The sequence below is a fragment of the Belonocnema kinseyi genome, chromosome 7 (assembly GCF_010883055.1).
Source record: "Belonocnema kinseyi isolate 2016_QV_RU_SX_M_011 chromosome 7, B_treatae_v1, whole genome shotgun sequence".
Classification (NCBI taxonomy): domain Eukaryota; kingdom Metazoa; phylum Arthropoda; class Insecta; order Hymenoptera; family Cynipidae; genus Belonocnema; species Belonocnema kinseyi.
In genome coordinates, this window is record NC_046663.1 from 79,458,084 (window position 1) to 79,471,618 (window position 13,535).

The following is a 13,535-nucleotide window of genomic DNA, read 5'->3' on the forward strand; positions in this document are numbered from 1 at the left end:
GAAAGAGGGAGCTCTTCTTAATATTTTGTCACCAAAATCATGTCGATACACCTTACCGACTGCGAGTAAAGCCACCCACGCTTTAACTTGACAGACTGTAATGAAAAATAGGTTAGATAAATGCTTTACTTAAATTTTACTAAGTCGATTGAGAGGAATAAGATTTGCACTTTTTCTGTTCTCGTTTGGGGGATTTTTAGTCGGAGGAAAAATCGCGTATTCATAGTAATAAAAATTCTTAATTTTTCTAAATTCAACGCTTGTTATCGGGTTTTGAACCTCAATATTGGCTCTATAGTCGATTAATAGATCTAAAACTTGTTCCAAATGGCGATCTGCACTTTCTGGAGCAAGAGTTATTGGTGCATTATCAGAAAAGTCCCTAATATTAGGATCAATTCCTTTGTCCAATAAAAGTTTGATAATGTCCGGATTATTCCCCATTACGGCAAAGTGAAGTGCACTACGCATTCTGGCATCTTTCGCTTTAATATTTGCACCGCGTTCCAACAATTGCTGTACGACCTCAAAATTACCTTTTTTACAGGCTAAATGCAATGGAGTCTCTCTTTTCAGTTCTGAGATTCATTTGAGCACCATGTTCAAGGAGATCATCTATAACTCTCTTGTCGCAAACATAAGAATAGTTGTCTTCTCTTTTGATAAATTTTATTAATTCCGAGTTTGAATAAAAACCACAGGAAATGCAAAGCGGCGAACCACTTTTTGATACTGCATTTATGTCTGCACTATTGCTTACAAGCATATCGATAATTTCCAGGTCTTTTGTCGCGATAGCATAGTGAAGTGGAGTATTAGATTGGTAGCTTTTGAAGTTGACGGAGGCTCCAGAGTCTAAAAGATGACGTATATAATCTCGACTACTGTTTTTAACTACAAAATGGAGCGGAGTGTTTTCCCATGTGTTTCCAAAATCAAGAAGAGCTCCTCGTTTAACGAGTATCTTCAGAATCTCGAAGGTATCAAAGTCTACAGCGTAGTGCAATAATGTCATGCCGAACTTGTCGACTTCATTTAAATTGAAACAACTGTTATCCAAGAGATCTTTGACAATTTCGTCTTCGTTCATTCGCACGGCCATGATAAGAAATTTTGAATAGACCGATTCATGGATATAAATGTTCTCGGGGTCTATAAAATCACTAAGCGTAAGTTCTTTGTGTGGATCTCCATCTTCTTCTGAGAGATAGTCGCCATCGTTTTCGCTTGATAAAAATTCTGCTTTTTCAGCCAAACAGGTCGTTATGGCCATTGAAAGTGGTACCTTTTTTTCTTCGATCGAAACATTTAATGCATTTTCATCCTTTCTGTAAAAAAATATAATAATCATTTTGGAAACTTTGAATGTTTTTTTCGATTATCAACCACAAATGACTTATATCAACCTAAAAATTCAAGAAAACTTGAAAAAATCCGCCCAATAAGAGGTCGATAAGCGATATAAGTGAAGCATACATTAAAAAAAAAGTTAGAAAAGTTTTTATTGGAAATTGACAATAAATTAACAGAGTCTCTTAATTTTTCCAATTATTTTTTCATAATGGAAATTTAAATAGAAAGCAGATTTTTTCCAAAGTTTCTAGTATTTTTGTACGCTATGCATTGTTCACATTATAGGACGAATGAAAAACCTCAGGTTCGTGGCTTGAATAGTCTTTTTTCAGACGACATAAGAAATAGACACTGGCACGAGATAATAAGGATTTAGTGATTATTTTAAATTAATGATGAACTTATTTTGGAAATGGGACAATAATTTTAGGAAAGGAAGGAATACAGAATTAGTCCGCATTAAGAACACCAAAGGTGAAATAGTATAAAATACGGACAGGATATGTGAAAAGGCACTTTGAGACTCTTTCAAGAAATTATTTGGAGATGACACTACGGAGCAGCACAACTGGGACATAGAGAAAGATACGCTTTGCTTTGTGGAGAACTGAAATGGGCTCTAGAGAGAGAAAAAGCACATGAGACGTAAAACTACTTTTATCTAATTCAGGACTCTGTCAAGTGAATTGGTGGCCCCGGCTATTGCCTAAATATTCTGTACGGTTAATTAAAAAAAAGATAAACAATACATTAGAAATTTGTAGTTATAATAAATTGAATTTTAAAGAACATTCATGTAAAATAACCTGTTTCAGACAGATTATTTAAAAAACTTGGTAACCTTGAATTCGTCTTGAAATTAGATTGAAAATACTACAATAGTAATCGTTTAGTAAGTTCAAGAATAATGCGAAAACAGTCAAAAATTTGAACAATATTTCTATAACATAAAAAATAACCATTTGTATTGCATAGGTACAAAACTTCATATTTTGAGGTTTTGTTTTTTGTAACATTTATTATTTTGCTATATTCAATAACTTTACTTACGTATGGAAACATATCCTCATATAAACGTCTTGGCAATGCCCACAAACTACACAAGATGCCACCATTCTTTATATTTATTTACAATAAAATATAATTAAATTATAAATAAATCAATTCTGAAAAGTGCGATAAACGTCACATTAGTGGGGCACTCGCGACACAAAGCACGGTCCTGTGCTGCGCCAAACTTCACCCAACGAAAATATTCTCGACCAATCAGCTTTATTTAGAAAGAGATAGGTCTACATCTCATATGTTTTTTTCTCTCTGTAGAGCCTATTACCGGTCCATTTCTACAGGGTGGACACGCTGGGGCTTACATACATGGCGAGTTGAATGCTACCCGAATTGCACAACAGCAGGGGAGAAGCCATTATACAGGGGTATTTTCATATTTCGCGCCTTTAAAGTTGTGTTCGAATCGGCCATTCGGCCAAGTCCGTGCATCTTCGGATCAAGTTTATGATAGTTTCCATGGTTGCGTTCGAAACTTCAAACGGTTATGTTCAGATTCACCTGTTTGCCCTAATCGCTGTCAGTAAATGTAGGCAATGTTAATTTAAAGTTTACGCATGTAATATTTCATTCACTTTATTTGAAACATATCCTGTCTATTCATAACATATCTTTTTTATGCAGTAAAAACAAGCGTTAAACACCATTCACTCTTCGCCCACTGGAAGCACAGAATATTATTACTATTTTATAGTATTTGTCACTTAGCAGCCATTCTATCATGTTATTGGTACAAAAAAAGTGATTTTTACTTCTTAGTTCACCTGTCTCACTTCATTATGAATTAAACACTTTTATTATTTGCAATTACTATATAACATAACCTATATTGTTTTGACACTTGTATCCGTTTGAGGTTTCGAACGCAACCATGGGAACTATCATAAACTTGGTCTGAAGATGCACGGACTTGACCGAATGGCCGATCCGAATGAAACTTTAAAAGCGTGAAATATGAAAATACCCCTGTATAATGGCTTCTCCTCTGCTGTTGTCAATTCGGGTAGCATTCAACTCGCCATGTATGTAAGCCCCAGCGTGTCCACCCTGTATATGTCGAGATGGGTGAAAGGCACGGAATCATTCGGAATGAATTTGCGCCTTGTCACGGAGTCAGGCGGAATGGAATTTTCCTTCTAATACGCGCGGAATAATTTTGACTGAAGAAGGAATGGAACGAAATCATTCGGACTGTGAGTGAAACAAACGAAATAATCCGGAATGATCCAGCGTATTTCGCTGGATTCAGACGGAATGAAAATAGTATTTAGACTGGTGCGGAATTATTCTGATTGAACCACGGAATCATTCAATGCAATTTGGAATGATATTTCGATATCAGGCGGAATGAAAATTCTTTCAGATTTGCGAGGATACATTCGGAATAAAACTGAGACACCAATTCGGACTGAAAAAGATTGAATCGTAATCTGACAGAATCATTCGGACTGGATTGACCTTTCAACCCGAAGTTCGGAAACAGATCTCACATTCAGTCATATAATCGATCGGTATGAATCGGAGTTTTTCAGATTCAAACGGCTCAGTTACATTCCGAAACTTCCACCAGGTGTGTTGTTTTGTGTCTCAAATTTCTAATGCCAATCTTGTAACGTTTTTTGTACTAGATCTGGTCCAAGTTCTATAGCAAAGGATATCACGTACAGGAATAGTTACGGGATCCCGTACATGATTATCTAAGAGGGATACAGAAGTAAATGGCAATGTCGAAATATTGTTTATTTATAACGTGCTAATAAATGATGATTTAAAGCATTTCTGTACATTTTTCGCGTTTCTATGTAAACATAACCACACTTTTTTGAATAAACGAAAAACAACATGTCCTCTTGTATATTTTGCAATATAATTATTATATAAACTTACTTGAAGTAGAATCCGTGAACGAGGGATGTTTATAGTGTAAATGCACCGTTTACGATGTTTACAATCTGCATATATACACAAACACGACAAACAAAAATGTCAAAGAAACAAAATCAAAAAAATTGTACTCCATATTATTGGGAACGGCCCCAGTGTGCACAACATTTGGCAACGTCGTTGCGACATCTTTACGACAATTTTAGGACATCCTATGTCCATGTCGTTAAGGTGTGCCAACTACCGCTGCGCACAGCTCTGCTGCGCATCTAACCTTATATGTAAGGACAAAAATGGCAGCATATTATCGTCAAAACGATATTTACAAACAAAAAACGAAAAGAAAGGTCAGTTATGCCACCCCCCACTCTTAATTTTTGGCTTTTCTATAGCCCACTAAATTGCGCCCCAAATGCGCTCAAATGCGCCACTGATTGAAATGTTTGCGCCAAAAAATTGTAGGAGTTATATCAGGTGTTACGCGTGGGGGAGGGGGGGGCGTAACGCTATCCACCCTCATTTAAAAAATCAAAATTTATATAACATGATCTTGAAGATCTTCAAATGTACTCATATGCGCAATAGAGAACAAATTTGCGCCACATTGATAACCGAGTTATCAGCTATCAAAATGGAGGGGGGTGGGGGGGCTGGCGTGATTTTTCTAAACTAATAACATTTTTCTAAATTCATCATACCTATCTTTCATAACTTAAAATGCGCCACCACTAAAAAATTTTGCGCCACCTAATTAACAAAGATATCATGTTTTGGAGGGGGGGCCAGTGTAACGCAGGTGTTAAATCCTCAACCGTGATGTGCAATATAAAGTTGAGGATATAGATTCTTTCATCTTCAAAGGCGCTCATACACGGAGAAACTTTCAGTTATAAAATTTGATGGTATAATATTTATTTTTACAATACGACAATAACAATCCAGGATATAGAGTCACTATTGCAAGAATTACTATTGTGAATATTAAACTCTGACGTTATTATGTTTATTGAAATATGAAATAAATGATTAAATAATTGCACTTATACCAAAAGAAACTTACTATAATCCCTAAGACAGACTGTGAAGTTTACAAAACACAATAGTAAAAACATTCTGTGTATGTCCATTCTACGCATTTCTAATCTTTCCCATAGAAAATAGGAAAAACTTCTATGGTCGAAAGAGCAAAATAAAAATATATTCGCATTCACTTCACACACTATACATTTTATACATACAATTAGATATTTATATTTTATTCCAAGCTGAAAGAGAAAAAACCTTGTTAGAAGATATGTTATTTTAAATTCTAGTTATTTCAACTACGGTTTTATCATTTAATTTTTGAATATCACTTTTTTCAACTTCAATCTGCTATCAAAAATATGAATTTTTCTAACTATAAACGACAATTATTAGGTTTGTAGTATATTTATAAATGAAATAGAAAATATATTTCTTCCTATGGCTGCGGCAATAATACTATTTTCTCGGCTATATCCTGGATTGCTATCGCACTTTTGGAAATATCAATATTATAATGCCAAATTTTACGATCAAGAGTTTCGCCGTGTATGCGCCATAACATTTTTTGTACGAATGATAATCAACAAAATAAAAAGTTTTCAATCCACATTGATGAAGTGACTTTCCTATGGGTTTTCAAATGCGCTCATATGTCCCACTTTCAACATTAACAAAAAAACACGATCAACCCCCCAATTAACACTTTCTACCGTTCCACTACCCGATGATATCTCCAAATAACCTAAATTGCAATATAAAAATTTATAATGATCTCTCCGGATAGGTTTTCCAATGCGTTCATATGCGACACTTTCGAAATTGACAAAAACCATAATCAACCCCCTCACTACCACTTCATACGATCCACTATTCGATGATATCTCTAAATAACTTAAATTGCAGTAAAAAAATGTGTAATTGTCTCTTCGGATAGGATTTCAAATGCGCTCATATGCGCCACTTTCGAAATTGACAAAAAACCATAATCAACCCCCTCCTTAAGACATACTTCCGAAGACATACTTCCTATTCGAAGAGATCGTTATAAACTTTAATATTGTAATTTAGGTTATTTGGAGATATCATCGGATAGTAGATCGGAACAAGTGGTAATGAGGGGATTGATTATGGTTTTTTGTCAATTTCGAAATTGGCAAATATGAGCGCCTTTGAAATCCTTTACGAAGAGACGATTCTAAACTTTTATACTGACATTTAATTTATTTGGAGATTTCAGCGAATAGTGGATCGTAACACGTGGTAGTGCGCGGGTGGATTATGATTTTCTGTCAATTTTAAAAGTGGCGCATATGAGCGCATTTGAAATCCTATACGAAGAGATCATTATAAATTTTTATATAGCAATTTAGGTTATTTTGAGATATTATAGTGCACTGAGAAAACTATATCGCACAAATTACAATATATATCATACTTCCTGCGCTATATATCGTAATTATCGCATTATAATAGCGCAAAATCGTGATATCGTACATTGCAAATTTTTACATTATATACCGCATAATTGTGCAATCTATAAAGTAAGAAATGGGGATTCCCATCCGTCAGTTACATTTTGCGTTTTTGCTAAATTGTATTAAGTAAGTTCTAATTCGTCTACAATAATGTGATTTATTTCAGAGGAAATATATCAGTAAGCACATATTTTTTTGTGATTTATGTCGTAGATGCTACATGTTTTACTGAAATTTGCTCACTTCAGCGCGATGCAGTCGACGAGTTCAGAATTATTTTCCTAACCTCAAAGAAACTTTCGCCGAAATATGTTTAATCAGTAACAGTTACAGGTCTTACCTGCAGCAAATTTTTAATTTTCTCTCTGATTGTTTTAAATCTAGAGTCCCGATTTATACCTCGAACTGACTCATTCTCTGCCTTTTTCCCATTGCGGCTAAGGACGCCGTAGCAGACGACATCAACAAAATTTAACTTAATTTAATGTCATTGTGCGATATCTTTTTCTCCGTGTGTAGTGGATCGGTAGCAAGTCTTAATTGGGGGGTTTATTATGGTTTTTTGTTAATCTTGAAAGTGGCGCATATAAGCGCATTTGAAATCATATCCGAAGAGACAATTATAAATTTTTATACTGCAATTTAAGTTATTTGGAGATATCATCGAATAGTGGATCATAACAAGTGATAATGAGGGGGTTGATTATGGTTTTTTTCAACTTCTTAAGTGGCACATATTTGCGCATTTGAAATCCTTTCCAAAGAGATCATTATACATTTTTATATTGAAATTTATGTTGTTTAAAGATATCAACGGATAGTGGATCGTAACAAGTGGTAGTGAGGGGGTTGATTATGGTTTTCTGTGAATTTTAAAAGTGGCGCATATGAGCGCATTTCAAATCCTATACGCAGAGATCATTATACATTTTTATTTTGCAATTTAAGTTATTTGGAGGTATCATCGAATAGTGGACCCCAAAAAGTGGTAGTGAGGGGGTTGATTATGGTTTTTTGTCAATTTCGAAAGTGGCGCATATGAGCGCATTTGAAATCCTATCCGAAGAGACAATTACACATTTTTATTTTGCAAATTCAAGTTATTTGGAGATATCATCGGGTGGTGGATCGATAGCAATTGGAAATGAGAGGGTTGCTTATGGGTTTTTGTCAATTTCGAAAGTGGCGCATATGAGCGCATTTGAAATCCTATCCAAAGAGATCATTATAAATTTTTATATTGCAATTTAGGTTATTTTGAGATATCATCGGGTAGTGGAACGGTAGCAAGTGTTAATTGGGGGGTTGATTATGGTTTTTTGTTAATTTTGAAAGTGGCGCATATGAGCGCATTTGAAACCCCATAGGAAAGTTACTTCATCAATGCGGATTGCAAACTTTTTGTTTGGCTGGTCAGCACTTCGTTAAATTTTGTTATCTCCATATGTTGGGCAATTTTTAAAGATTTTCAAAAAAATTTGGTGGCGCATATGAGCGCATTTGAAACCCTATGAGAAATTTCCTTCATCAATGCGGATTGCAAGCCTTTTATTTTGTTGGTCAACACTTCGTAAAATTTTGTTGCCTTCATATCTTGGGCAATTTTTAAGATTTGAAAAAACAAATTATGGCGAATGTGAGCGCACTTGAAGACGAAAGAATCCTTTTCCCCAACTTTATATTGCACATCACATTTGATGATTTAATACCTGCGTTACACTCGCCCCCCCCCCCCCTCGAAAATATGATATCTTTTTCAATTAGCTAGCACAAAATTTTTTAGTGGTGGCGCACTTGAGCGCACTTGAAATTATGAAAGATGGTTCAAGATGGGGCGCAATTCAATGGGTTATAGAAAACCCAAAAATTAAGAGTTAAGTTGAACTATTTTGTTAATGATTTACTTAATTGGATAAAGATTTAACTATTTTGTTATAAAATTCCATCTTTTTCGTTGAAATTTAATTTTTTAAACTGGAAATTTAAGTATTTGATCATTTTTTAGATAATTGTTCGTTTTCAGTTGAAAGTTTATAAATTTGAAGTATGCGCGGTCTAAAACTGTTAAGTAACGTTTTTTCAAAATCGATTTTTTTGTATTTTCTGGAACATTTCTATATGCTGTTAATGCCCCACAAGCCAAACCGCAATTTTTTTTTTAGTGTTGAAAGTTGTTTGTAGCTATTTTCATAGCATCTTCAATTCTGTCGTCTACAGATCGCTCTGAAGACGAAGGTGCGCGATGCGTCTCGATTATTAACACTCAGCCAACTTTTTCCATAAACTTTTTAAAATTTTTGCAAGCATATCTATGTTCGGCTTGCATTTCGAAATATTTTTGCATATAAAACTTGCTTCCAATAGCATACTGACTCCTAATTGTTCAAAATGTTCAGTATATCTTGCGTGCATATTGCCTGTATCCAAAATCACAATAGTATGAATAGATGCATGATTCTCATTCCCCCATATGGGAGCTTCCATAAAGGATGTCACAGTTTTAGGGAGGAGGGGAAAATTGTGACAGTCTGCGACAATTTTACGGACTCAACACTGTGACATCATTTATGGAAGTTCCCTATGGTCTTTACTTCATACACGGAGAAAAAGATATTGCACAATGATATCTCAACACCTCTGTATTGAAATAAAGCGCAGTATGATAACGTACAAGCAGGTTCTGGAACTTCTTAGGATATTATAATGCACTATCATCGCTTGGCTACTACTAGAACCCTCGTATAATAATATAATAAAATAATAATACAATGTAAAATCTTGCAATGTACGAAATCACGATTTTACGATATTATAATGTGATAATTACGATATATAGCGCAGGAATTACGGTATATATTGCAATTCTTGCGATATAGTTTTCTATGTGTACCTTAACTCGTTATATTTATGAACCTTGGTTGTATAGTTTGACTGCAAATTTAGGTTAAGTGGGCAAACAGTGTCCATGATGTAGACTCTTGTACCGTTTTTTCTTGCATTCCGATGTCAGGTCGATTGTCTCGGATGTAATGATCCGTTTGGGTAGTAACATCCCAATATAAGATGTAATCTTTATTTTCTAAAACGAGCATCGGAATGGATCTATAGAAATACATGTATTCATTTAAGAGTTCTAGGTTTAGGACAGGTTGTTGACGTACAATGCCCGCTGCATCATTATGTATGTGCGTATATTCTCTCTGAGCCATTGCGCGATGACCATCAATAATGTGCTCAATGGATTCGTTGCTATCTCCACATAATCTGCACTGTATAACTGGTGATTTACACAGTTTTGTGCACTCGGTGCTTTGTCATTTATACGTGGACGATTCTGTTTAACTTTTCAAGGTCAGTGTTAGATCATTTGATTAGCCCGAATGAGTACGTGAAAATAGGGGTGGCGTAGGTGTTGATTTCCCTGATTCTGTTTGCCGAATTGAGAGAACTTTTCATAATCAATATGATTCTCTTAGTGAAAGCAGTCGTTAGGCTTGTCTTAATTATCGTATGCTGAATACCCTTAGATTCAAGAATATCCAGATATTTATATGACCCGCCCGCAGCCATGGCTTCGATCTCATTTTCGAACTCGTTCTCTAACTCTACGGGCCCTAATTACACTTTCGTTAAATGCACTGTTCTGCACTTGTCTAGTCTGAACTCCATGTGGATATCATGGGAAAACTGCTTTATGACGTCAATCACTTGACAGAAAAACTGAGGTTTCCATTGGAACCCATTTTCGGTTTCAAAGAAGCTACAACAAAAATGAACCCCCCTTGCTGAAAAGGAACCCAAAACGATAAATGAGCTCTAAATGATACCACACCAGGGATTCTAAAGGATCTCAATTGAAATTGAGCCTAATTCTAAAGATGCTATTTTTCGCTTTGCACACTTGGATATAATGTGTAATTAGTAACACAATGTTTACCTTAAAGCACACGTTTAATCGAACTCTGATGGGCATAATTAAATGAAGACAATTAAATTACAAAATAATAGCGCAATTTAAATAGATATAATTACTTGATAAATATAATTTGCAGGTTCTGTAGCAAAGGTGTCAACATAAAGGCATATTCATTAGCAAGAAACTTTGGTCTCAAGTCATCGGTCGATAACTCTAAAACGATTCCTAACTTACCAGCACTTCTTTGCAAGCGTTTGTTTTTTGATTGCGTCTTCATATTCTTTTCAAGAGCGCTCTAAACGAACTTTTTTGGCTCTCTACAGGTATCTATTGGAGCTTAAGTTCTAAATGATACCAACTTTTATTTGAGCCGCAGCTTTCGTGAACCCCCAGTTTTTTCTGTGTTGCTGCAGTTTCTTGGCTGAACTAGCATACAGCTTCAGATTATCCATGCACAGAAGATGGGTCGCTTGATGGTCTTCCTCATTATCATGTATTCTAAACCCATGAGACATGGTGTTTAGTGTTTTTCTAAATGAATTGAACGTTAAACGCAACCATAATGCACTAAAGGAGTGTCCTTGAAATATACCCCATCGTAATGAGTATTGATCTAGTTATCCTTGGCTGTCCATGATCAAAATACTTGATTCTTGTGCCCCAAAGCCTCATCGCAAGACTTAGAAAGTCAATGATCCGTTAACAGGTTCTGTAACGTTTTCGGACTTCAAGCAAATATTCATGTAGCACGGAAGGAAACGCTTGCTTTTAGTCAATGCATGCCATGGTGAAAGTTCCTTTGATGCTTACGCGCTTGAAGCTTGGCAACAGAATCTGTAATGACTAGATATCTTCACTGCCTCGCGAGCTTTTACAACATTCTTTTTGTTCTTCTGTAAGGATATCATTCTCGTTGCAATGAGAATATGCCTTATCTGCAATGATAGCTGTAAGACATATATAAATTGTTGCAAGACAGGTTATCGGTTGAAATTCAGATGGATTTTGAGCGTCTGGTTTTTTAGGTAACACATACGCAGTACCCTGTGGCATAAAACCTGGCATTATATCTAAGTGTTCAATGATCTTCTGAAAACACCTTTTGTTTATTATTATATTATTATTGTCTTGTAAGGCTGGTCTATTTAAGTCCCGTAGCACTGCGGTTAAAACATAATGTAATGCCCTTTTATTTTAAACCCCTTGTCAAAAATAGGTCTATACGCGGGTAACTTTTGTTGATAAAGTATCATTTAAGTTCCTTAGCATGAGTATATATAGCTAAGAATCACTGTATGAATATAATGACGACGAGTCATAACTCGCAACTGCATCTGACTTTATTTAGAAGTACTCGCATTTGCCTGAACGATTGGCCAGGGGAGAGAAAGTTGCAGAAAACCACCTCGTCAGTTCAGCCGGATTTTCAAAAGTCGAGTTCTCAACCTCAACCTCCCCCCGCTCGACTCCTCACAGCATGAGATATCGGCGGGATATCCCATTTATCTTCCAGGACATACTGGGAATATTCCAGAAGGTCCTAGGGATATTGCAAATAATATCGTACAGGGCGAAAATTTTGATATCCCTGGAATGTCCCAAGAATATCTCAGAATATCCTCAGGATATCCCATTAATGTCCAAATTTTATAGGCCAAGGATGTTCCCAAGATATCCCAATTCTCTAATTTAGTACTTCTACTGAAATTTCCTACATAGGTTCGTATATAGGATCCTATATAGGAACCTACATAGGATCCTATATGTTTCACCTATAGGTGCAACCTTTAGGAAATGATATAGGATCCTATATAGGTGCCTGTATGTATAGGAACCTATATAGGAATTTGCAGTGGGGACATTACTGTAAATTCAGAAATATCTACTGTCGATTATATTTATATTCAATCGTATCAATAAAATAAGAAATAATTTAACAGTTTTAGGTATCTTTCCGTAGATTTTATACAAAGTACAACATTATAAAATACAATAATGGTAAAGTCCCCTCTAAAGTCACTTTCGGGTAAATTCCAACATGACTAACAATGTGCGAAAACTGTCGCTCAATAATTTCAGGCGTTCTACATATTTTCATCAATAAACATTTCAGAAATATCCTTGAAATATGCCACTGATATCCCGGGAGATTTTTGGAACATTTTTCAGGATATCCCAAATATCCTGCCGAGATATCCTAGAGATATGCCAAGCATATCATTTTGTTGTGATGGACATTAGTTAAAACTTTAAATGCAGCAAATACACAACCCCGGTCCTACGTCGCAAGTGGTCACCCTACTGAAAATTCCTATATAGGTTCCTATATAGGTCCCTATATAAGAACCTACATCGGATTCTATATAGGATCCTACATAAGAACCTATGTATTTTACCTATAGGTGCCACCTATAGGAAATGACATAGGCTCCTATATAGGAACCTGTATATGTTTCTGCATGGGACAATATATAGATACTCAGTACTATTTTATAGCACTTACGGCTGCGCAGAAGTTTTTTTGGTCCTCCAGGAGCACCTAGAGACATAAGTACCATTAGGTACCATGAGGTATCATTAGTTAGGTACCATCAGTTAGGTACTATTAGTTACCTTATTAGGGAGTGTCCTATACAGGCACCTATATAGGATCCTATGTCCTTTCCTATAGGTGGAACCTATAGGTGAAACATATAGCATCCTCTGTAGAATCCTATATACCAGGTGTATACATATGAAACCGGTATTACCATCTAGCGGCCAGTAGGCACACTTGTAGGCACTGTCGGAACTTACCATTTGTGCTAATTGGCGTA

At 35.6% G+C, this 13,535-nt stretch overlaps 1 protein-coding gene across 1 annotated transcript; it reads right to left on the reverse strand.

The window, feature by feature from the left end:
* Positions 1–541: 541 nt before the first annotated feature.
* On the reverse strand, positions 542–1,273 carry LOC117176525 (serine/threonine-protein phosphatase 6 regulatory ankyrin repeat subunit A-like). The gene has a single exon (XM_033366780.1). It carries the CDS (start codon positions 1,271–1,273, stop codon positions 542–544), a length of 732 nt encoding a protein of 243 aa, XP_033222671.1.
* Positions 1,274–13,535: the final 12,262 nt, after the last annotated feature.